General features: G+C 32.3%; 1 protein-coding gene and 1 long non-coding RNA gene across 2 annotated transcripts in view; both read left to right on the forward strand.

The window, feature by feature from the left end:
• LOC136275239 (uncharacterized) overlaps positions 1-14,295 on the forward strand; it is a 47,033-nt gene extending 32,738 nt beyond the window's left edge. Inside the window, exons 13-28 of the mRNA XM_066083523.1 lie at positions 195-266; positions 661-729; positions 808-852; positions 947-1,030; positions 4,835-4,906; positions 5,081-5,155; positions 5,586-5,630; positions 5,923-6,000; positions 7,149-7,229; positions 8,366-8,425; positions 8,508-8,579; positions 9,764-10,028; positions 11,009-11,467; positions 12,974-13,146; positions 13,275-13,397; positions 13,955-14,295. Of these exons, the coding sequence (XP_065939595.1) occupies positions 195-266; positions 661-729; positions 808-852; positions 947-1,030; positions 4,835-4,906; positions 5,081-5,155; positions 5,586-5,630; positions 5,923-6,000; positions 7,149-7,229; positions 8,366-8,425; positions 8,508-8,579; positions 9,764-9,858 (848 nt within the window). The 3' untranslated portion in view covers positions 9,859-10,028; positions 11,009-11,467; positions 12,974-13,146; positions 13,275-13,397; positions 13,955-14,295. The remainder of the gene's footprint in view (positions 1-194; positions 267-660; positions 730-807; positions 853-946; positions 1,031-4,834; positions 4,907-5,080; positions 5,156-5,585; positions 5,631-5,922; positions 6,001-7,148; positions 7,230-8,365; positions 8,426-8,507; positions 8,580-9,763; positions 10,029-11,008; positions 11,468-12,973; positions 13,147-13,274; positions 13,398-13,954) is intronic.
• Positions 14,296-15,530: 1,235 nt separating this feature from the next.
• On the forward strand, positions 15,531-18,401 carry LOC136275238 (uncharacterized). The gene is made up of 2 exons (XR_010713759.1): positions 15,531-15,831; positions 18,099-18,401. It is a non-coding gene; the product is annotated as an uncharacterized lncRNA (long non-coding RNA).
• The last annotated feature ends 5,642 nt before the right edge of the window (positions 18,402-24,043 follow it).

Here is a 24,043-nt window from a genome sequence, read left to right on the forward strand (position 1 = left end):
TTTATTTTCACAAATTTAACACTTGCATGGAAATCATTTAAAACCAAATATGAAAACTTTAAAAAAAAAACGAAGAAAAGATATTTGCACGATTTACGATGTACTGCTTTTTCTGAACCTTTAATAAATGTAAATGATGAAAACAACAATAATTTACATATATAACTGTTACATACGATGGCATTTTTCTACAGTGATCAATAAACTAGATTATCTCCGCCGGAACGACCACAACTGTCTGTTCACGCTAGTCAGAGAGATGGCAGGTAAGTCAAACATGGTACAGATAACCTTTCCTCTTGTTTTGATTACCTAACGTATGAAGATTGGTCCTTACTATGAAACTAGATAAATGTAACATTTTATTAAGATCAATCATAACAACAAAATAGTATTAACTCTTCATTTAAGAGATAAACATTTTGTAACTCACAATAAACATAATTAAATCACAACCTTGATTAGTTTACACTTTAAGGAAAAATCGTTAAGAATCACATATTTTTTTTCTTTGTTTTCTTTACAATTCGTCTAGGATTGTTCATGTCACACTTTGATTTTTACCCTTTCCGTTGTTATCAATCTTTGGTACCTACTGTTAGTTCTCAGAGTCGGAGTAAGAACTTTGTTAAGTTGTCTTTGACTTTATATTTGTTTTAGGTTTGAGACTTCCAAACTGCGAATGTTCCAATAGTTCATCAAACGTATATTACTCTTTTACGGATCGGGGTATGTTACTCAATGATTAATGACAATGCATTTTGGGGTTTTTTTGTATTTGAAATGATTTTATTTGTTTTATTGTAGATGACAATTACCATCATCATCATATGACCAATCATGTCTACAAAGGTAAAAACACACATCAGATTAACACATGTAATATTTTAACATGAGTATTGTTTTGCTTTACTTTTATTTTCTATTTTTTTTTGTAATTCCTAAGAAATCATCACAAGCTATTTATCGCACGTGCCTTACAATCATGGAGTGAAGGAACCTTCTTCTAAATGTCATACAAGAAATCAACGTAAGATTTTTTTTCCTTGCTTCTTCTATGAGTATATGTGGCATTCCTTATAATAACCATATATTTGATTTACCTGTGATTCCTTCATCAGCATTTAATATTGACCTGCATTATATTAAATGAATTAACAAAATATTAGAAATACTTGTAAGCAAGTGCTTCTGGGACATTTTCACTGTTACAAATTTTACAGATACTAAGGTATATAGATCTTCGCAATTCGCAAAGTTTGTATATTCCATGAATGTGAACAATATCTATACTTATAAATGAAGACTGTTGGGAAAAAAATCCCTGTACCAGAGCACCTGCTTAAACCTTTTGTATTCCAACACGTGTGAGAGGATGTCCGTAAGCTATAATTGAATATTACCTTATAAGTAATTATTGTGAAATTAATTAAAAGCCGGAAATAGCAAAAATGAGAGTATGGTGATGAACACACTTTGGCAGATCCAAATCAGGGGTAATTTGCAATAAAAATATGTTGATAATGAACAATTCTAACAAAAATTTATGCCATATCCTATAACATGATATGATATAATGTTGTAGTATATCATAATACAATATGATATTGTTTAATATGATATGACATCGTATCAATGTATGATATCGTATCATAATTAAAAAAGATATCGTATAATTTCATACATCACTGTATTATATCACATCATACAATATCATAACATATTGTATGATACCTTCAGACTTTATTGGATTTGATCACATCCCGACCAAAAATATAACCTCATAATACTCAAAGAATGATTCCTTATTGCTTTATTAATTACATGAGTGATATCTACCGCATATTGAAATAAACATGTGATTAAGTATAATATCATGTGATCAATATCATATCACATGATACATTACAATATTTTAACATATGGTTTCATATTGTTTGATATAGCATGATTTGAAATTACAAATTTTGATATTGTATGCTATTGTATTATATATGATATTGTATCATTTATGATTTATAATATGACATTGGATCGTATGATACAATATAATTTGACACAACACTGTATCATATTATATGATGCAATATCATATGATAAAAAATATAATACAATATCATATAATACAATATCGTATCACATGATACAATTTTTTTATATCAAAATTGCAACAAACATATCTTCAAAGCAAGTTTGAGTGAGGTAGAAGGTTTCTTGGCATTCTTGATAATGGAGATAAGACTCTGTATCTGAAGCTAGCCTTAAGTTGCAAATTCAAAGTTATATTGATGCATGAAAGTTAACAACAACAACTTTCTTCCAACAGGCAATTTACTATAAAAACTGATACTTGCTTCAGCAACAAGATAATGACGATCAAGCCCTGTGTCTGATCTTAGTAATACTATAACTGTTTAAGTCTGACTAGGTATGAACAGAATTTACTTAATTACATACTAGCAAGCTCCAAGAGGCTATCACGTTATGAGTTGTTACAAACCCTGGTATCTAGATAATCAAGATCCGCGATTCATTTATTTATAAATCAACCATACAAGTTTGAAATAGTACTATTATCTATCTTAAAATGTGACCTATTCCAACAATAAACCTTTTCAAAAATCTGAAATCTATGGCTCTGATACATCATCCACTCCTGTGGAGTGCATCAAAATCACAAGATGCAGCATCTGTCAAAATTTTATAAAGATTGAACAACTAATAATTACAATTTGTGTATCAAAAGAAGAACCTGCTGTGAAAGCTTTAACAGCTTAAAAACCTACACCTCCTCCAGTATCTGAAACCTGTGGCTCAGATTAAGCATTTAAATCTGTCACGTGCATAGGTATCATAAGACGCACACTTCATGCACGTTGAAGTTACGACCAGTAATAAGTTAGATATAATCATCAGAGGGAACCCGTTCCAAAACCTTAACTCCATTCAGCTTCTGAAACTTGCAAGTTTGGTGAATAACTGGAATGCACCTACTTCAAAAACTTAAACCAGTTTCAAAAGCCCATGTTACCGCGCAGATATACGGCATCTATCGTAAACAGCTTAAAACCAGGCACGTAGCATCAGGGGGGGGGGGGGGGGCAAGGGGGGGGGGGCCTGGCCCCCCCACTTTTTCTCGCAGCAACGAATTTTTTAAAATTTACATATAAAAAATTGAATTACCATGGAGTTGGCCCCCCACTTTTTTTGGGGGGATGTAAAAAATTGATATGTAAATAAGGAAATAAGGATTGAAATTGAAGTTATATATTACGCCAGCCCCCCCCCCCACCCCCCACCCCCCCTCCCACCCCCCACCCCCCCACCCCCCGAATTAGGATTTTGAAGATTTTGGGAAAGTGGGTTTTTTTTTGTTTTTTTTTGTTTTTTTTTGCGTGGACCCTGAGGTCCACGCAGAAAATATATAAGCGAGGTTAAACCGGATGCTATGGGGAAAATTCAGCCTGCGCATGAGCTAGCTTGGTTCCTGTGCGTAATGGGTAGCTCAGGGAACCAGGCTAACACGTTTATCTGAATCGGGATCGGAATTCCGTGCCATATGCACATATAAGTTCAAAGGCGCTGTAATTGTAAAGTTGTCGGTAAACAGTACAGAAACAAAGTATTCCTTTTAAAGAAATGATTGGCATGTGATATGAACTACCAGTATTATGAAATAAGTTAATGTTATGCCGAAACTACAACATGCATCAAATAGCATAATTTGCAATGTTTTGTTGTTTTCCGAATACACATGTTACTTAAATGTCACTATAAAAGTTTGAATCTCAAGAAAAATGCATCAAAATATGAAATTTTTAATTTACACAAAGCTGTCACTGCATAGTTAACAAAGTAGTGCGTGCGCAAATAGTAGAATTCACCGAATGCCTGATACTGTACATGCAAACTTCATTCATAGATAGATCAAAATTATTTTAGAAGTATGAATCCTTTAAATTCTGAGATAAAAAGTCAGGGCTATACATACATGTATACGTAATACAATGTTAAAAGCAGAAGGCTAGAGTCGGTGGAATCTCTGATAATCTACTGGCTTTCACGTTTTCGTTGGAAACACATGCAAATGGTCCACGTATTGTAGTCCTTTTTTTAAGGACAGCAACTTGTTTTTTTTTTTTGCCTGTCAAGATTTTTTGGATGAGTCTGGCCCCCCACTTTCGAAAACGATGCTACGTGCCTGAAAACCATGTGCATGATGAATAATAAGACAACGCAGATTAGTTTAAAGAAACATATAGATTTAATATCTGTGATACATAATTCTTAGATATAAAAGTATCTCCTTCCGCATCTTAATAAGTTTACGACATTATTATCTACGGCGATTCGTTTGTATCAAAATATTGTTAGTAAACAGCATCCATAATGCATTATATAAAGACCATTTTCAGAAAGTAAAGTCAGCATTACAGGTATAAATGAATATTTTAAAATTATTTGTTTTGTTATGCTGCTTTTGTAACTATTTCTATAGTTATCGATTTGTTAAAGGGGACAACTATGATACTAAATCACACCTTTATATAATATTTGACCTAGACGTTCAATTAAGAATATTTGTAAGGAAAGACATTCAAATTGTGTGTTCTTGAGAGAGAGAAAGAGAGAGAGAGAGAGAGAGAGAGAGGTTTGTTTTTTACAATTTTTTTAAAGTGACCTGTTAGCTTTTTAAACTCCCTGTTTGTTCAAGAAATCTAAATAGTATTCACTAAAATACTTGTCAAGGACCTCAAAAAAGAAAATTGTTGCCATCTTATCTTTTTATCGAATTCGATTATTTGTATGTTTAGCGATTGTCGTTTCTTTTTAGTCTGGCAAGACCTTCTACGGTTGCTGAATTCGGATGTTTATTGTTTTTATGGATTTATTTATCATATGAGAGGTATTCTGCATACTCAGTTTTTAACTGAACTAAAATTACTAACTCTTTTTTCATAATTTTGCTTTTAACCGGTTTTTTTACATTCTGTTAAATGTATTCAATGTTAAATATTTGTTATCGTAAGAAAACTACAAAGTCAATTTGTAAAGCAAATGCACTTTTAAATTTTTGCAGAAGCCTTTCATGCTCACTCAGAACCACCATGTACTTCATGTCACAGTCCTACTACTAACACCAATTTTAATCACAGTAAGTTTACTTTTTGAGCTTAGTCCTTTTTATTATCTAAATACGACTTAAGGTGGTATGGGACATTTGTTGATATTAATGTGAATTGAAGTACATTATGATCAAAATACTTTCACCGTTGAAATTGTTTTGGAAAAGGTAAAGATTTCAAAATTCCCGACGGGATTCGAGCTTATGCCTTACATATTAATAGTAAAACCGCTAACCCATTGTGCTACGCTTTTAGGAAACAACTTTGGGAAAGAAACTTTTTATAAAATTACACTTGATTTTATTGTTTATTTTGATAAATAGTACCTCACAACATGGAAGTATCCCACACCACCTTTAAGTTAATACATATCGGTTAAAACAAGCATTATTCAGTCCAAATCGTCATTAGAAGTAAGGCTGTGTTAAAATTTTATTATAAATAATTCTCATTTCTTAGACTATGAAGCTTACATCAAGGGAGACTGTTTGAGCGAACACACAGGTTTGGAAAAAGACAAAGAGAGAAATAATTGCAGTTTTTTTTTTCTTTTTTAAAGTCAACAATTCACTGCACATATGTACATTAATTCATTTGACATTTAAACCACCCCTTTTTGTTGTTATTGAAATTGCATATACATATGCATGTATGCTATTGAGAAATATAAACACAATACAAACTTATAACATAAATGTTCGATAGCAAGAAGAAGTAATATCTGAACATTGCATCTTATATCTAATCTATCTTATACCTATAATATGTATACATAAAAGTATATTTGTTATATCAGTCTGGTCATTTCTGATGGAAGAAAATTCGAATCATTATTTCGGACAGAGCAGAGAACAACTAGTTGAACAGATGGCAGGTACTCATTGTTCATTACCACTGTACATTTTACCATTACTTTAATAATATTTAATTGTGTCTACAAAATGTATTATTAAAAATGTTTAGTTTCGATAAATCATTTCTAGCCGGGCTCTGCTGAAAGCAGAGTCCTGGCTGTAGGAAGGCAAATCGCCAATGTTACTATAAATAGCACAACTTCAAAAGTAAACAAAAGACCAAACAGCGTCAAAGTAAAAGCTTCTGCTATACCAAATAGTTACACAAAGAGCCACGTTTTGTCAAAAGTGTTGGCATTTTGTTTCTTTTTTTAATTTCGAGAGAATTGTCTATCTTTTTTATTTTTCTTATTAATAACGTGTTTTAAAAACAAGACTATGCATATTGGACACATACAATGCGCATGAATTTCCATGAACTACTTTGCTGCGCGTTGTAGAAATGGGGATTGAATATATAACGCTTGTTGCAAAATTCAAGGCAGCAACTGTTGAACTTTTTTCTACTAGACAGACATATTTTTGTTGATAGCCGCTTACATATTTAGTCCCTCTCTGACGCTTTGCCGACATTAAAAGCATAAGAGAGAGAGAGAGAGAGAGAGATTTTCAGTCTTTACTACACAATACATGTATGCACAAAGACACACCAACAGAGCCCAGCTTTCAGTACTTCAGTACTTTGATTTTACTAGTGTCTTTTATAAGGTATTACAATTGTTACCATGCAGTGATATATTTATCAATATGGTTGTCTCGATGATTTTTACAAAAGTAGATCTTGAAAAATGATTAATTAAAAGCTTGACAATACCACATTTCAAGGAGCAGAAAAAGATGTCAATGCTTATTCCACTGCGTTTTTGGAATTTTAGGTGGCATTTTGGAGTAGAATAAAAGCTGTAAATATCTTCAAATTACAAATGAATTCACTTAAAATGTTTTTTTATATATTTAATTTCAACACCCAATTTGACATTTAATATAATGAAAATTATAGATTGTTGTTGGGTTGGCACTAATGTAAGGTTAAATAACTCAGGTTGATAAAGTGACGAATGATAATTTGTTTTTGTTTTTCAATGTAGTACAATATGCCAATAATAAACATACATTGTTTTTAACTTTTTTTGCCCTGTGTTGTTAATTTTTCTCATTTATGTTGTAGCTCTTTATCCTGATGGTACTGACAATAAATGCATTTGTTATAAAAAGTTTGATCTTAATTACCCATATCTGCCTTCTGAAGGTAAGAAAAAAAATTATAGCATCATTAAAAAATATAATGTTCATCTAAACACTCCCCAATAAGTTAATAATTTCAATTACCAATAATAAATAGATTTGTTTATTTTTGTTTGTTAGACAGATCTATTTTATTCAAGAAAATGAAAATAGTTTAAAACACATTGGTCAGGTCGAACGACATAACATTTTGCCTGGTAGTACATATGGAAGGTGCATATGCATTGTAAGCCTTGAATAAAATTTCAAAACTAATTCACTCAATGCTAGCGAACTTAACTAATGGCTAATGTATATAGCAAATATGATAAGTAGTATAAGTACTATTTTAGTAAACAGTTTACAATGAAATACCGATTACTTTTAAAGAAAGAATACATTTTATTCTAAAATATCATTCTTCAATCCTAAATTCAATAGGTCATCAGACGGCATATTAACTTTAACAAAATAAGATCACATTACAAACATATACGGTGAGAAAAAGAAAAAATATATGTGTCTCATGGTTTGTCTCTCAATTCTTTATAATCTTTGTTGCAATTATATAGTTTCACAATTTATCACATTTTTATCCCAATATACGGTGGATATCACTCATGGGATAAATTTTTGATATTCCACTGTGTGTTCTTACGCCACGTGACGTCATAGTTAATCATTACGTAGGTTTAGACGGTTGATTGACGTAGAATGAAAAAGTAAATAATTAATTCAGTTGAGGGGTGTTGAGATATAAATTTGAAACATTTAATGTTCTTTCAGTTATTTGTCATGAATTCATAAAAAAAATGTTCGAAAATGAATGTCTGTTTGTTAAACTTCAAGGAACTTTTTTTCCATGCGTAACATTGTTGACGTGTTGTAAATAATGTGTTGTGCGGCTCACAATCACAATTTTTACAGAAAAAGTTGGGATAAACAAAATACTTGGTAAAACATGTGATAAAAAGAATCTCTCATGATTTGCGATGGTATATGATTTTTATCCAACTCGTTGTGTGTTTTCTATTCCCTCACCAAGGCTCGGGAATAGAAAACACACAACTCGTTGGATAAAAATCATATACCAGCGCAAATCATGAGAGATCCTATATGTCTTCTACTTTGAAAGTAAAAACATTTCCAATGCATATTTAGATTATCAATGGGCTCGGACATGTAGGCACAGCGATTCACATTACCATACTTCATTTGCAAGTAAGATCATAGGATTGTGACAATATGATTTTGTTAGCTTTGTAACTGCAGCGTACTTATGTGCTATTTTGGTGTATTTTAGATGCTATAACCCATCTGTTTGGTCACTATTCCCACCACCATTCCACACAGACGTGTCATTCACATGCAGCTGGTAAGTGTTGATTAAATAAATATATTCAAAGAAACAAACATATATGTGGTTTACGATCAATTATATATGAGAAGGACATTTACACATACAGTTCTACTGCATACATGTACGTGTGCTAGTAGAGTTTTGCTAGAACTGGATAAAATAGGTGCCAAGTAAAATGTAGTTACATTTGCAAAGCGTGAAAATTCTTTGCAAGACTTCGTAAATGATGATACTCTGGAATAGTTTTTTCCAAAACAAACTTTCTAAAAAGAATAGACATGAGCCTTCACACACAGTTTTAAATTTATAGCCATTTCGGTAGAGCCAATCGTTGTCCACTGTTGTAAAACTGGTTTGGAAACTGGTTGAGAACACTCATTTTATGACTTGCGGTATTTTGACCTAAGTCAATTGCTTGAATAGCCCTATGCGACTTTTCCCCTTTTCTAAGACATAAAAAGTTCTAATCAGGTCGTCGTTACAAGATTTAGATATTGAATTATTTATTTTAAACAGCAAAGAACATTTGAAATTTGAACGGACGTAATGTTTATATCACAAATGCTATTGAGATATCGTTTAACATATAAAAATGCCTGTTTGGGAGGACAACAGTTAAAATTGACACCCCCTTGAAAACCATGGCCATTGTCTACCGACGCGAAGGCTCCTTAATTGGAGTATCAATTTCAACTGTTACCCACTTGAGCAGGCACTATTTATCTTATTTTATTGAAAGTCCCGATTTGATAAAAAACTTTACTGCTTTTAATTTTTTTCTTTAGAAATTACGTGAATTATACGGCGAACCGTACGCGCATAATTTACGTGCATGTAGCAATTCGTTGTGTTACCCGTTGCCAAGCGTGTTGAAAACGCTGAGGGTAATAGAACAATTCATAAACGGCGTCTAATCCAATCAGATTTCAGTATTAACATGAAAGTATGATATTACATAATTCATATGGTACAATCCTTGTATATATATATATGGATGTCTGTGTTAAAAGTTGTGAAACAAAGTTATACTATTGTGCGCGAATAAAGGAATAGAGCATTAGAGTGTGAGATGTGTTTAAACATAATGAGTTTAAACAATATAATAAGTGTTTCATCACTACCTAAATTGAGGCACAGGCTAAATCTACAGAAATCACTTATGTTCATAGTAAAACAGTACAATTTTTCCTCTGATTTAGTTTGGCAGGAGCTGAATCGAATTCTGAAGCATGATCATCACCCTGTCCACTGTCTTGAAACTCTCGTCCATATTCTCCAGAGTACTGAAATTTAAATTTATATTTAGGAAAGTATAAAGTCACATTGATGGGTCATCTATTGTTATTTACATTATCTGAGTAAAATAACCAAGTTTTGTCAAAATCAATAATAAATTCTAAACCTATATTTTATTCTATATAGAAGCCGTATATGAACATGGAGACCCCTGCATTTGCAATCCTGGTGAGTACCAATTTGGTTTTACATTACGATTAAAATTTCAAAAGCCAGTTGATGATATAATAATATGAATGAAGCAGGGATTGAAATAAAAAAGAAAATGGAATAATATGACTTTTTATCTTGAACTTCTCTCAGTAACTTGAACATATTTTAAGCATTACATTTTGATGTAAACATATAAAACATTTACGTGTGCCGCAAAAAAAAAATTGTTTGACATTTTGACACAATATAATAATAGAAATATTTCACATTAGAAATCTTTATTTGTCCGTCATGTAAATACAGACAACGTTGATTGAATTTTGACATTTTTGGGGCTTTGAACATTTTAAAGTGTTACCAAACAAACTTAAAAGGAGCCTCGTGGTTAAGATATAACCATCAAATCTGCCTTAAGCTTAGATATATGATAAATTTGGCCATAAACTATTCTTTATTTTTAAAAACTCCATGTATATCTGAGCATTTTTCTATATTTTTATACACTTTACTCATTTTAAGGAGGTAAATATAGACTTAAAATGCCCACAAACATCAACGCCTTTAAAATCATGAAAACCTTTATTTAAACTTACAATGTAAATAAACACATCTTTATTTTATGAAAAAAATGATATAATTTGGTTCTCAACAAAAAAGATATTTATTAAGGTTAGGTGGTCATCAAAGTAACCATCATATCTACCTAATATTTTAAGATATGATTTGTTCATCTTTAAACTTTAATCTAGTAGAGACAAATCAATACATTTGAACTTTTAAAATTCCTATCTTTTATTAAGAGATTTTCTTTTTTAGAACAACAATATATTCCAAAAATTGGCAACGACAATCAAGCTCTTTTAAAGAAATAATCAGATGAAAGAAAATCTTTAGACTGTAGCGTAAAACGAAGTGAATGAATTAAAATATATGCGATGCATTTTCGCAAAGATTAAGAGAATAATTCAATCCATATTTTTTTTTTATTTTAATAGTTGCTTCAACTACAAGAACAACTAACACATCCACAATGATTACCCATCACACACCCACTCACTTAACAACAACACAACCAACTAAAACAACATCACACCCAACAGCATCAACCGCTCAATCAAACGCAACAGCAATACAACAAACTGCAACAACATCATGGCAAACTAACACAACACATCCAACAGCATCAACTGTTCAATCAAACACAATAACCATACAACAAACTACAACAACTTCACGTCAAACTATAGCACAATCACCTTCAACAACTGAAAAAAAAACTACAACTGCACAACCAACTACAAAAACCACACAAAAATTTGCATCAATTACAAATCCAACTACAACAACTGCACAACCAGCTGCAATGACATCACAGCCTGCAACGGCAGCAGCTACGCAACCAACGTTTAACTGGGTGACGCTTAAAAATACATCATCATCCACAGTAGCTGTAGGTAAGCTTAATGTGAATTTAATATTAATGTGAAATTTAATTAAATGCAAAATAATGAAAATATATCACAATTGGTTCAGACTGATTTTGGCAAATATTGTTTAAGACATAAAAAGATTTGTTTTCTATGAGTATAAAGTTAACAGAGCCATCTTGCGAAGAATAGAGTTTAATAAACATGTAATAAACGCATGTATTTTAAAAAAAACTTTTGAGTTGTTGAGATTATAATTCACATACACGTGTCAGCTTACTTCGTAATACTTATGTGATGATGTCTAAGAGTCTTTATGCACATAAACAATAGATTATGATTGAGAACAAACTCAAAGAATATACATGTTACATCCTTATCTCAAAGGGCCATGATTTCGCTTTCAAAGCAATTTCCGAATTTAATTTTGCGTGTTTCTTTCTTAAATTTTCTTTATTGATTATTTCCGATGTTTAACCAAATTATTAGATAAATATCGGTAATAAAATTGCAAATTCCTCGATTTACCCTATCTTTTTGTTACGGTGATCTTTACATTGTAACATTACATATTATTTAAAATAAAAGGAAAGTTGTTGGAAGTGTTTATTATTTTCAAGTATGAACTCTATTAAATGTAACATTTATTATGACTTTAATCGTGGTTTTTGTAGCCAGGGAGATTCTTTTTTTTTTTCTTCTTAAATAATAACTTTTTTCCAGTACAATCAATTAAGCGAAATACCAATTATTTTGATGTCAATTTATGGTGTTTAAAGATTGGACTTTGGCTGAAGGTTTTATTTTTAAATAACATACATGCAAAAGCATATAATTAGACAAAAAGTTCAAACACATTTGTGTTATAATATAAAAAAAAATTTAGGGTGATAAAAACTGTGTTTTGGATATCAAACAACAAACTAGATAGCAGTTAATATTTGAGTGACAAAATTAGTAACTAATTTTAGCTTTAAATGGTTTTATTACCGTGAAAGAAAAAAATGATATTTTTTGAAGGAAAAACTTATGATTATCAAACAATTGTGAGCAATTATGATGTCCAGGCGGGTCTAAAAACGATTAAAAATGCAGGGGGGGGGGGCACAAAAGACTAATTACGAAATAGAGATGGGATATTTTGATAACTGTGCATGCTTCGTTTTGGCGTCGTGATTTATAGATAACCATGCTCCGTGGTGACATACAGCTTTTAAAATCAAGTAACCCAAATACCTTATCATAAAATGAGACGAAACTTTCCATTGCAACCAAAAAAAATGATATTGCATACCTTAATGTGTACATTATGACTAATATGTTAAATATAAGATTTACATCGATATTTTCAACGTATTTTAGGTGCCTTTGTATAGTCAATGAAAAACCACGCGTCATTAACATGAAATAAATAGTTGTAAAGATACTGACATTGATCAATTATAAAATATGGCACAACTATACCGAAAAAACATTGCCGTTATCAAAGTGCATAACATGTATTCGCTAATATATCCAAATATTTCTGTACAGCTCATACTACGGAGTGTTCGAAAATTCTTATAATTGAGGAACTTGCCAAATACCAACAGGTGTACCCAGAGTTTAATTCTGACTGTTCAAATCAAATTTCTGCGTCAAATTTGATCGTTAGAAAACTGTGCCCTTCTGTTCCTGTAACTCAGATTTGGAAACCTGGATTCAAGGTACAAATGTCATATTACAAGAAATAACGGCATACAGAAAAAGTCGTTTTACACCGGATTTGTTATTGTTTTGGTCTATTTTTAGGACATTTGTACTTAAATCAAGGCTTTAATTTCGTTAAATACAGGTAACCGAGTCATGTGACATTTTGAAGAGCTATATTCCCGTGGCGACCTTTACCCCATCTTCTGAGTACCCCCCAGACGGACTTGCTGGAGTGTTTCTTGGTTGTACTGATTCCTCAATAAAGGTAATTGATAAGCTTAAAACTGGACTCATAAGAGAAGACATGACACTGATCATGTGAGTTTTTGTGGTCATATGACGGTAGTATTTATCGACTATAATAAAAATAAGAATAGCAAGTTGTTGAATCATGGATATACTCCATAGTTGTATTTTCAGACATCTCTTTGTTGATTCGTGACACCCAAAATTCTAACTATCAAGTTTAGTGAAAGTAAGCTGACATATTCTTTTGGATTGTTTAAAACTAGCGAAGTTTTTGTGCGCCGCAAATTGCCAAATCTGTAACTAGGTGAATACCGCTTTTGCGTCTCGTTTATGAAGTTTGATAGATGTTTAAAAATTATCTTTTTATTTAATAACAACTCATTATTTTATATCATTTATTCAATCATTTGATATTTTGGATAGCTAGACATGTCGATACTTATTTGAAAATTCTTTATCCTATCTTTAAAAATATAATAATATTTTGATAGTACAAGCGTATGTACGATTTGTTATGCAACATGTATGTTATAATTGAACACCTAATCCCCATAAATAATAATCGAATTTCAGATTGCAACACAGGAGTGTGGTGAACGGTTCAGCATACTGGAGCTTCCACGTCAACCCGCTCAGTCTGAAAGTTTTACCCACACTGCTTCAAATTATCACGTTGTTATGTTCTGATTTGTCACAAATCTAAGATCCAACAAAGATCATGTCTACGCTTTATCAAACAATTTACGTTTATTCATTCTTCATAATTACGCATTGTATCTTATTAAAAACGTATAAACAGAGTGTTCTGTAGAGTGCGCCAGAGTTGAAGTTGAAATATTACACCAAAATGTCATGTATGAATAGTTTTTAACAAACTTGTTGGAATAAAGTGGTATGGAAATGATTATTTCATTCATTTTTCGTGCTGCAATCGCAAAGTAAGATTTGATTCATGAAATTTTTCGGTCGTTTTCAAAGTTTTGAGTACAGTTATAGATAGTTAAACTTTTGACAATTTGGACCTCGTAAATAGTTAGTATTCAATTTGTGTTATCATAAGTGAAAATAAAGAATTTCAATGGCATATATATACATACAGTATATATTTTCTCTGATGATTGCATTGGGAATCTGAGACGTTCTATTTCCTTTTAATACACTTAGCCATGCGTCCTGGGCACAAATATAAACATCATAACGTGTTTTTATTAGGGTTTTCCGTTTTTCAACGGAAAACCCTTCTGTTATTCTACTGTTTCTTATTATTATTTTTTTTTTTTTCCCGCAAATTTTGTGCACGAGATTTCTCGAACATTTTTTGTATGATTGCTATGAAACTTTCAGGGTATGTAGATGATATTAATATCTCTAGACGTTTTTTTCAAATTTTTAAAATTTACTTCCGGTTATGAGTTATTGCCCTTTAATTGAAAATTGGGGGGTCTTTTGTCCAGAGTTGATCTCGGGAACTACAGATGATAGATGCATGAAATTTGGCGAAATTGTCGGTAACATTTTATAGTTTTGCTGGCATGAAAATTTTGGTAATTTCTTTGTTAGTTTTTGAGGTATTTGTCGCCAAAGTTTAAGATTTTTTCGGGGCTGAAATTTTGTTGCTTTTTGTATTATAACCTTTAAACTAAAAATATTTTGTTAATACATATAGAACAAAAGTTGTTTAGAATAACGAGAGCTTTCATTTAAAATTAAGAAAAAAGGGCTGGCCCCTATAATTAGGGGTCAGCAGCTCATACACGTATTTTTCTGATAGCAAAAATCGTTATCATTTTATGAAAAAAAATTAATTCAGTTATTGTTAATATATTAAATAATGTCATTTGGTATCAAATTTAAAAAGTTCTGTGCCCTATTTTTTTCAAATTTCATAAAACAAATATGTGTGAATCGTAACGTTACATGAACGAGTTAATTTGTCTACATAGACACACAAGCGAACAAATGCCACTTTAAGGCCCAGGCATATACTGCATTACGTTGTGTTGCGTCTTAGATAAATAGTTGTGATTCAATTTCATTTTTTTTTCATATCTATATCATTTATGAATTCAATGAACACACATTATTTTAACGTTCTATGTGCAACTATTTGTCGGGGCGCCCCTGTTTGTAACCCCCGCGCGCGCGCCGAATGTAAACAGTAGGGCCTAACGAACGGCATTGTAGAAAAGAGAGAGCCGTAATGCAGAAGAGAAGTTGTGTATTCTTTCGACGTACAAATGCATTTTCAATTTACTGTGAAACATATGAACATGCACAGGGAACAATACTACATATTTGTTTAAGGAGGATATTTTTCTCGTGTGAATCGTTTACGAGGAAATTCTGACAGCCACACTTCTGTCGACGATCAGCCGTTGATAAGCTACGAGTAATAAAGGGGAAAAGATGGACATTAAAGTGTGTGATTTATGTGGATGTTACTGAAGAAGGTGAGGCTTTTACTCCTTTTAAAGTTTAAAAAAGTTAAAGTTAAAATTTAGTATATAGTATAGATGTAGGTCTACATGTATATAAGTACGTGCACACTGTTTGTTTTTGTCATGGTGTGGGTGTTTGTTTACTAGGCTAACGTGTAATTTTTACATGTTACATGGATGTTTAGACTCGCTCGAGGTTCATGGGGGACTGGAAAGGGTAACTGAATTTATCTATTTAAAAAAATAACAGATTGTGAATTTTCAACTCAAAATTCAAAGCAGGGTCTAATTAGAAACATATCATATATTCTTGTGCAGAAGACTCCAAATGTAGTCATGAATATCCTGTAGACATAACTTCAAGTAAATAAAATTGTATACTTCAGACTTCAGAGTTAAAACATGACTTTAATATCTTTATGATGCCAATCATTGTATCATTAGAAAGGTTTAGCAGACCAACGGGTACCCGGTACATGTACTTGTACATGTAGGTTACAAGTTAGAACTATGCGTACTATTCTACCAGTTCACATAATTTTTCTTGTTTAGCAGTTATGATGTGTACTTAAATTGTCCTTGTTAATGTTTTAAATGTAATTTTTTATTCTCTTTTTTTTCATCTGACTACTGGCAGTACTGGCCTGCGAGCAGTTCTCGTCGAGGACCATTTCTCGCTGGTGCACTGTAACATCATATTTTCGTATATAATTTTATGTGTTGATGAAATGACGTAACAATGCACTGGTGAGAAATGGTACTCGGCGAGAACTGATCGCACGCCAATATTGATTAATTACAGACAAAAACTGAAGGTTGCGCGTGTTATTTTTTATTGAACAACATTGTTTAAAATAATTCTTTATATATGTGATGATCAGACCAGTTTGAATACCAGTGCCAGAAAGCTCAGTTGGTAGAGCACCTGACTAGAGATTCAGGGGGCCCAGGTTCAAATCCCGGTTTGGTCCTTCATTATTTCTCCCATCCTGTTACAATATTGGTGCTGTGACCAACCCCTGGAACTAACAGGTTAACTCCTGCCAGGGGTGATCTTCGAGGGTGAAGATCATTTAAGGGGGAAGGAATGTGACGGTCAGACTGGTTTGAATACCGGTGCCAGATACATGTAGCTCAGTTGGTAGAGCACTTGACTAGAGATTCAGAGGGCCAGGTTCGAATCCCAGTTTGTTCCGTCGTTATTTCTCCCATCTTTTACATATTACATGTATATCAGATATATGACAGATGATTAAGGTCATCACATGTTTTGCAAGATGCAATAAGTGTTAAAAACCTTTACAACACAATACATATAAGTGAATATTTATGTTTCCTGTTATTATTTGGTGTGGTTTTCTTGACAGTGTCGCATAAACAATTTACCCGCTCCTAAAACACAAACTTTCTTTTTTGTGGATTCAGCTTACCGCTGATTGGCTGCTGTTGCAGCAGACAAATAAGATATGCACGCACAAAACACAATGAACTTATCAGAGAATGAGTTGAGTTTATTTCAACTGTTGGAATTTGGGGTTGTTTTTTTTTAAATGTATACTTGTGACAAAACATATATGTGGTACATACAGCTGTAGCTTTGTGAAGAAAATTTTGGTTAGACCATATATACCTATCATGCAAGTAAATGATATTTACAAAAAACTTGCAATTTATGGCGCACGAAATATACGCTAGTTTTATAAAGATTGACATACATGTAATGTACCACATTCTGTGAAAAATAATCTATTAAAAATTCTTCATTAAGTTTACTCTTACATGTTTTATGCTTATTACACATAGTATTGTTTTTAAAACATGTAATTTATAAGAAAATAAGCAAAAACCCTTGCTAAATTTATTTGCAAAAAAAAAAACACAGTAGAATTGATAAAAAATGGTATACCAGAAGCTAATACCAGTACATGTACTTTGACGCTGTTTGGTGGGTAATATTCGTTTGTAATTTACGAATTGAAATATTGACTGTTGCACTACAAGTACGGGAATAAACTCTCTCTCTCTCAAACTCTCTCTCTCTCAATTTGATAAGTGTTTATACCTATGAAAATTTTTTAATATTATATTATGACTTGATATGCAAATTTTTGATCTTGTACTGCCTAAATGTTATGTCATGTATTGGGATATGTCATACCTATTACACTGCATGGTCAGTGTATTTTTTCCAGAAATACTATGCATATGTTAATGTAAACACAGCTATTACTAGTACATGTATGTAAACACAGCTAATTATTTTTTTTTTTTTATTTCAGCTCAAAACAGACTCTTGTTACCACATGGCTTTTACCGGTACCTGTTGATTCTTGTGGGTCAGCTCCTGAGATTAACCTGTCACCTCTATCCACATGCATATTCCTTGTGTTCTACAGACTATTTACCGGTAATTCAAATTAAATCCGATAATGCATAAACAATAATGGAACTTGAAGAAAGCATCATGCCATGTTGTGGTTTGTGTTTGATAAGAAATTATGAAAACAAAATTAAGGCTGTTTATAAAGAAATTCATAATTGCTGTGAAAATTTGTTTTTCAATAAAAGTATGCAATTATGTTTCCTTTATTTTTTATTTCATAAAGATATTTAGATGTGTTTACATAATTGAAAAATCCCCCCCCCCCCCCTCTATTTAATTGTCTGCATTAAGATTACATGTAGGATATGTAAATGTACATTTGACTTTGAAATAACATCTGCTATGATAATTACTTTTGAAATGAACAAGAAACAACCTCTTTCTACCTTTCTAAGGTATATATGCATAAAAAAAAGTAGAAAAACATGTCAAATTTGAAAATTTTTCATTGAAGTCAACTCGATCTGTCTCCAGCTACCTGGGTGTGTTTGAATTTAATTTTAATTTAAGGCAGATGTCTAACTTGTAGGTTGTAACTTACTGTTTTAGCATGGTTAGAAGGAGACTAGAAATCAGAATAGATTAGATATTCACTAAATATGATTGTTAGCTTACTTTTTTCATGAAAACAAGAAATCACAAGCAGGACAGCTGTCTATTTGTTAATTAAAATGGTACAAATCATACAATAAACAAATAAAGATCAAATTTTAGAATCATTGATGATTGTTTTCATATGTGTGAGAAATTACTCAAGGAAATTGCCACACGTTTCATAAAATTAGGTAAAACATTTCAAACCATGACTTTTTATGAAAATCAAAAGATTGGGGGGTGGGGGGTATACATGTAAGGGTATTTCTAAGTGATGTGAAGCTTTTATCATGATTATATCATGTAGGGGTATGTTGTATTGAATAAGGTTTCTTTTTAAAGGTGGTTGAACAAAAGTTGACCTCTAAAAGGTCAGGTAAAGATGTTTTACTATGGAGAACACTGTAAATCTGTGTTTACTAAAGGAAATTGGAAATGGTGGGTTCACTTAAATGGCCATATTTTTATTAAACCTCAATGGAATTGGCAATATGTGGTATTCTTTTTCTCAGAATTGCATTAGCTTTCTTAGTCTTTTCATAAAAATGTTAGTGTACTAAGTTAAAGGTACAAGGAACAGTTTCGGATAAAGTACCGTCAATATTTTTGTAAAATTGAGAGTGACTGTACTTGAAGGTTTATCATTGTTGCGTAGATTCATGAAATGAATTTTAATGATTATCAATAGTTAGAGGGATGTCTCTTGTTGGAATTGGTAAGCAATATTAAGGCCCCTGATTTTAAGTACATGAGAAGCAGAAATAAATTGTGAAACTTGCGGCTATGACAGATATGTTGACTTTACAGTGAAATTGAAGGTTACAAACGGGAGGTTATATAACATGAAATGTAGGTGGATGGGATTTTATATGCCTATTTAGTATTTACTGGGTATGAGGACAATAGCAAGTTTACTGTCCCCAAAGACAGCAACTATTTAATGAGGCAAAGCCAAGGGAAATAGTTGCTGTGGAGTGGGACAATAAACTTGCTATTGTCCGAATAGTCAGTTAATTGGTATTTCATTATACAGAAGAAAACTTTATTTGTCAGCGATGCACAATTTCTTGATGATAAACAAATTAGAGTTAAATCAAACTTTGTATTTAATGATGCGATCTTATTAGGTCAGAGGTGTTCCGAGTTTAAGGTGATATGGGACACTTCCATGTTGTGACGTATTGTTTATCGAAATAAACAATAAAATAAAGTGTAATTATATAAGTACATGTAGTTTCTTTTCAAAAATGGTCACATAACTCCTTAGCACAGTGGGTTAGAGGGTTACTAGGAACCTGTAAGTCATGAGTTCGAATCCCGCTGGGGTTTTTACAATTTTTACCTTTTCAAATATTTTTAAAAGCTATTTTTTGGTTAAATATTGTAAATATTGATGACTATTCACCATGGGCAGATAGCATGGATACTATTTTAAATTAGATAAAAAGGCATGTTTATACGGGCGCCTTCTAGTGATCAATTTGTCCGTCTGTCCATCCGAGATGGCTTGACAGGAGCATAGCTTCTCTCCCCTTGGCCCAATCTGGCTCATACCTCATCCACAGGGTTCCTTTGGTTGAAGGATGTGCAGTGACCTTGAACCATGTTTTTAGGTATAAGGTTAAGGTCATAGCAGAATTATATATATAAAATCCTTGTCTGGGGCATATCTTTTTTCCCTTTGGTCCAATCTGGCTAATACTCACAAAGTGTCTCTATGGTTAAACGATGTGCAGTGACCTTGCATGAAATTTCTAGGTAAAGGGTGAAGATCATATCTGATCATGCAAAAATCCTTTTTTGAGAGCATATATAATTTCTACTAACCCTTATTTGGCTCAGACTTCACATAAGCAGAGCGTTTGAGTAAAGGGTGAAAGGGTGTGTAGTGACCTTGAACCTATTTTCAGTGAAAAGAAACTGTGAAGGTCATAGCAGAATTATATTTTTAAAAATCCTTGTCCGGAGTATATCTTCTCTCCCTTTGCTCCATTCAGCCTCATACTTCACCCACATGATGCCTTTGATCAAAATATATGCAATGACCTCGAATGATATTTGTAGATGAAGAGTCAAGGTCATATCAGATCACACAAATATCCATATTTCAAGAGCATAGATATACTCTCCTTTTAGCCCCAATTTGGCTAATATTTAACCTTTACAGAGTTTATTGGTTAATGGCGTGCAGTGACCTTGAACCAAGTCTGTCAATGTGAAGGCAGGGCTCGACATTAACGCTTGTCCGCTTGTCCGGTACCAGTTAAAAAAATATGCGGACAAGTGAATATTGCTGGCCACTTGTCCGACTGGACAAGTGCATTTTTAGCTCACCTGAGCTGAAAGCTCAAGTGAGCTATTCTGATCACATTTTGTCCGTCGTCCGTCTGTCCGTCTGTCTGTCTGTCCGTCTGTAAACTTTTTACATTTTGAACTTCTTCTCTAAAACCGCTTATCCAATTTCAACCAAATTTGGCACAAAGCATCCTTATGTGAGGGCGAATATAAATTGCAAAAATAAAAGTCCGATCTGTATTCAAAGCGGAGAAAACCTTGAAACTGTAGAAAAAGGGGGGTGCATTTTTAAAAATCTTCTTCTCAAGAACTACTGATTCCAATTCAACGTAGTTTAGCATAAATTATCCTTATGGGAAGGAAAATATAAATTGCAAAAATTAAGTGCTAATTCTGTGTCAAATTTGAGTTATTACGAAAATAATAATAAAGGAAATGGGTGTTTCAATCAGTTTAATAGCTTCGGGCTCGGCATCCGGTAATCCGGCATCCGGTAAAATGGGTAGGCAAGACTTGGTCTGGGCAAAACAAAGATTGGCAGATATTAATCTGCCAATCTCATTAAAATATCAGGATATTTGATGGACTAGTATATTTGTATTCGCTGTAAATATTGCTGCAAAATAATGCGTATTTGGAATTGACGATTGTCGATCTGCCTTGGCTTTTATTTTGCCACGGCCCGGGTTTGCATACCCATTTTACCTAGACTCGTATTCCATACATCTAAAACGAGGTTCTTTGTTTAAAGCAGCCATGACATTATAAGAAAAAGGGTCGATCTGACTATGATGAATTTGCTTGTTGTGCAACAGTTCGCGTATGAAGGGAAATTTTTGAAACATGCAAAATATATCGTTGCCGATTTTGTGAAGTAAATTGAGGCTAAATATTTCAATGCGTTGACAGTTTTCGCACATGACGTTGGTGTTAGCTTGTTCCGATTTTCGTTTCGTTTTCATTATTTCTGCTTGTAACCTGGGAACAATCGTCTGTATTATTTCGTGATTTTTACGTATCAAATCAAACAGAGACTTTGGTAAATCAAACAGTTAACTGTTTACCTGCGCAAATTAAGCAAAATCTGATGTATTAAAAAATAATGAAATACAATTCATTCTACCGGTAATTCGATCGGCATTATCTTTTGCGTAATGGTAGATTAATGCAATAGGTTTTGTTGCGATGCTCGGCATTTTCTCGAGTTTATTCAATTTAAATAAAGTTTGACATTGCTGACGGAAATATGTAGGTATATACATGTATCTATATGATTCATTTCGAAAAAATAAATTGTGTTCTTTATTTGTTATAGTGAATGTTTCTTGTGTTTAATTGTTTTCAATTTCTAATAACTAACCATATTTGAGTGTTAAGCTTCAAATTATAAGCAAGATACAGAGATTTGCTCACAATTCTATGTTTGTACACAGATCTTAAAAACTAAAGATTAAAAAAGTAAAAAATTTGTCAATATTTATTGAGAAAATTTTCAAAGTCTGTTCGTTCAGAAACCAACTTTAACATCTTATTGTATTGTAAACTTAACATTTTTTCGTCATTATTACTCCTACTGTACATGTGATCCTTCACTGTGTTTGTGTACATTTGTATAAACTGATTTTGAACCTCAAATACCAGTGAACTGGTATTGAGTGAATAAAAGAATATAAAATCTTAGGCCATTCTTTTTTTCCATTTTAAATGCTGAATAGGAAATACCAAGTTAAAAATCATAAGCTGAATGTAATAAACTCATGTGAACAAAATATGAATCAAACCTAGGCGAACTGTGAGCTCTGTATGTTGCTTATAATTCTACAATTGACGCTGAAATTTTGGTTGAACATTAGAAAATCTCTATGAATTAGAGTATGTTAAATACTTGTACAAACAAAATAAAATAATGATACTGTGAAATCATTAGATTTCGTGGTGGCTCATTTTTCGTGGAATTCTTGGGTACCTCTCATCCATGAAATAACATCCTTCACGAATTGATGAATTAGGGTAATAAAGTCATATTCCCTTTTGTAGATATATATGAAAACACGAAATTACGTCCCCACGAATCTGTAAAATTTAAGTCATCCACGAAAATTGGCCCCCACGAAATTTAATGATTCCACAGTATTCTGTATATATCTACTCTCCTTCTCTTTATACAATAAATAATGTGAAATCTACATCAATTTTGATAGTTTTTCAGACACGAGTAAATAAAAACGACATCTTTAAAACAGTTTCCATATTTCTGACACATTTCTGTTGCGGGGATAAAGTAATTATCGCTATTCCTAAGAATATCACAGCGGAAAATTATCCTGGTTTGTACGCGAAGTAAATAACAGTCATTTAATTGTAATGGAGAAGACAAATAAAATTTTTGAATGTTTTTAATTTGAGAAATTGAGCACATTGAGGTACAATTTTCTTCTTCACATCTATACATGTAGGGTTTTTAAAATAAAAAAACAATAACTATTATTTTTTTTTAAAACAATAACTAGTAAGTACTGAGTAGTTGATGAAAAAAATGTAACTATATGCACTCATATATTTTGATCGCTTTACAAAGTGGGGGGGGGGGGGGGGCAGAACGAAAATATAGGGATTTGGAAGTTAACAACTTAACAGTATACCTCTACCAAATGTTTAGTTTTATATCTTGCGTAGAATTTTCTTATTCTGGTAAAAAATAGTATTTCATGAAGGTACAATGTCAAAGATTACATGTATACAAAAAAAGTGTAAAATTCGAATACTTTACAATATTTATTTTTTGTTTTTCTACCGAGGGACCATATGGCACAATATCTTTTGAACGCCCATTGTTGCTCAGGTGAGCGATGTGGCCCCATGGGCCTCTTGTTTATAGTAAGAAGTCTCCAACATTTAAAAAAGAAAAGAAAGTTTTGTGATAAGTTTATCTGTAGTCTCGTTATAAGTTTA

The sequence above is a fragment of the Magallana gigas genome, chromosome 5 (genome assembly GCF_963853765.1).
Source record: "Magallana gigas chromosome 5, xbMagGiga1.1, whole genome shotgun sequence".
NCBI classification, from domain to species: Eukaryota; Metazoa; Mollusca; class Bivalvia; order Ostreida; family Ostreidae; genus Magallana; species Magallana gigas.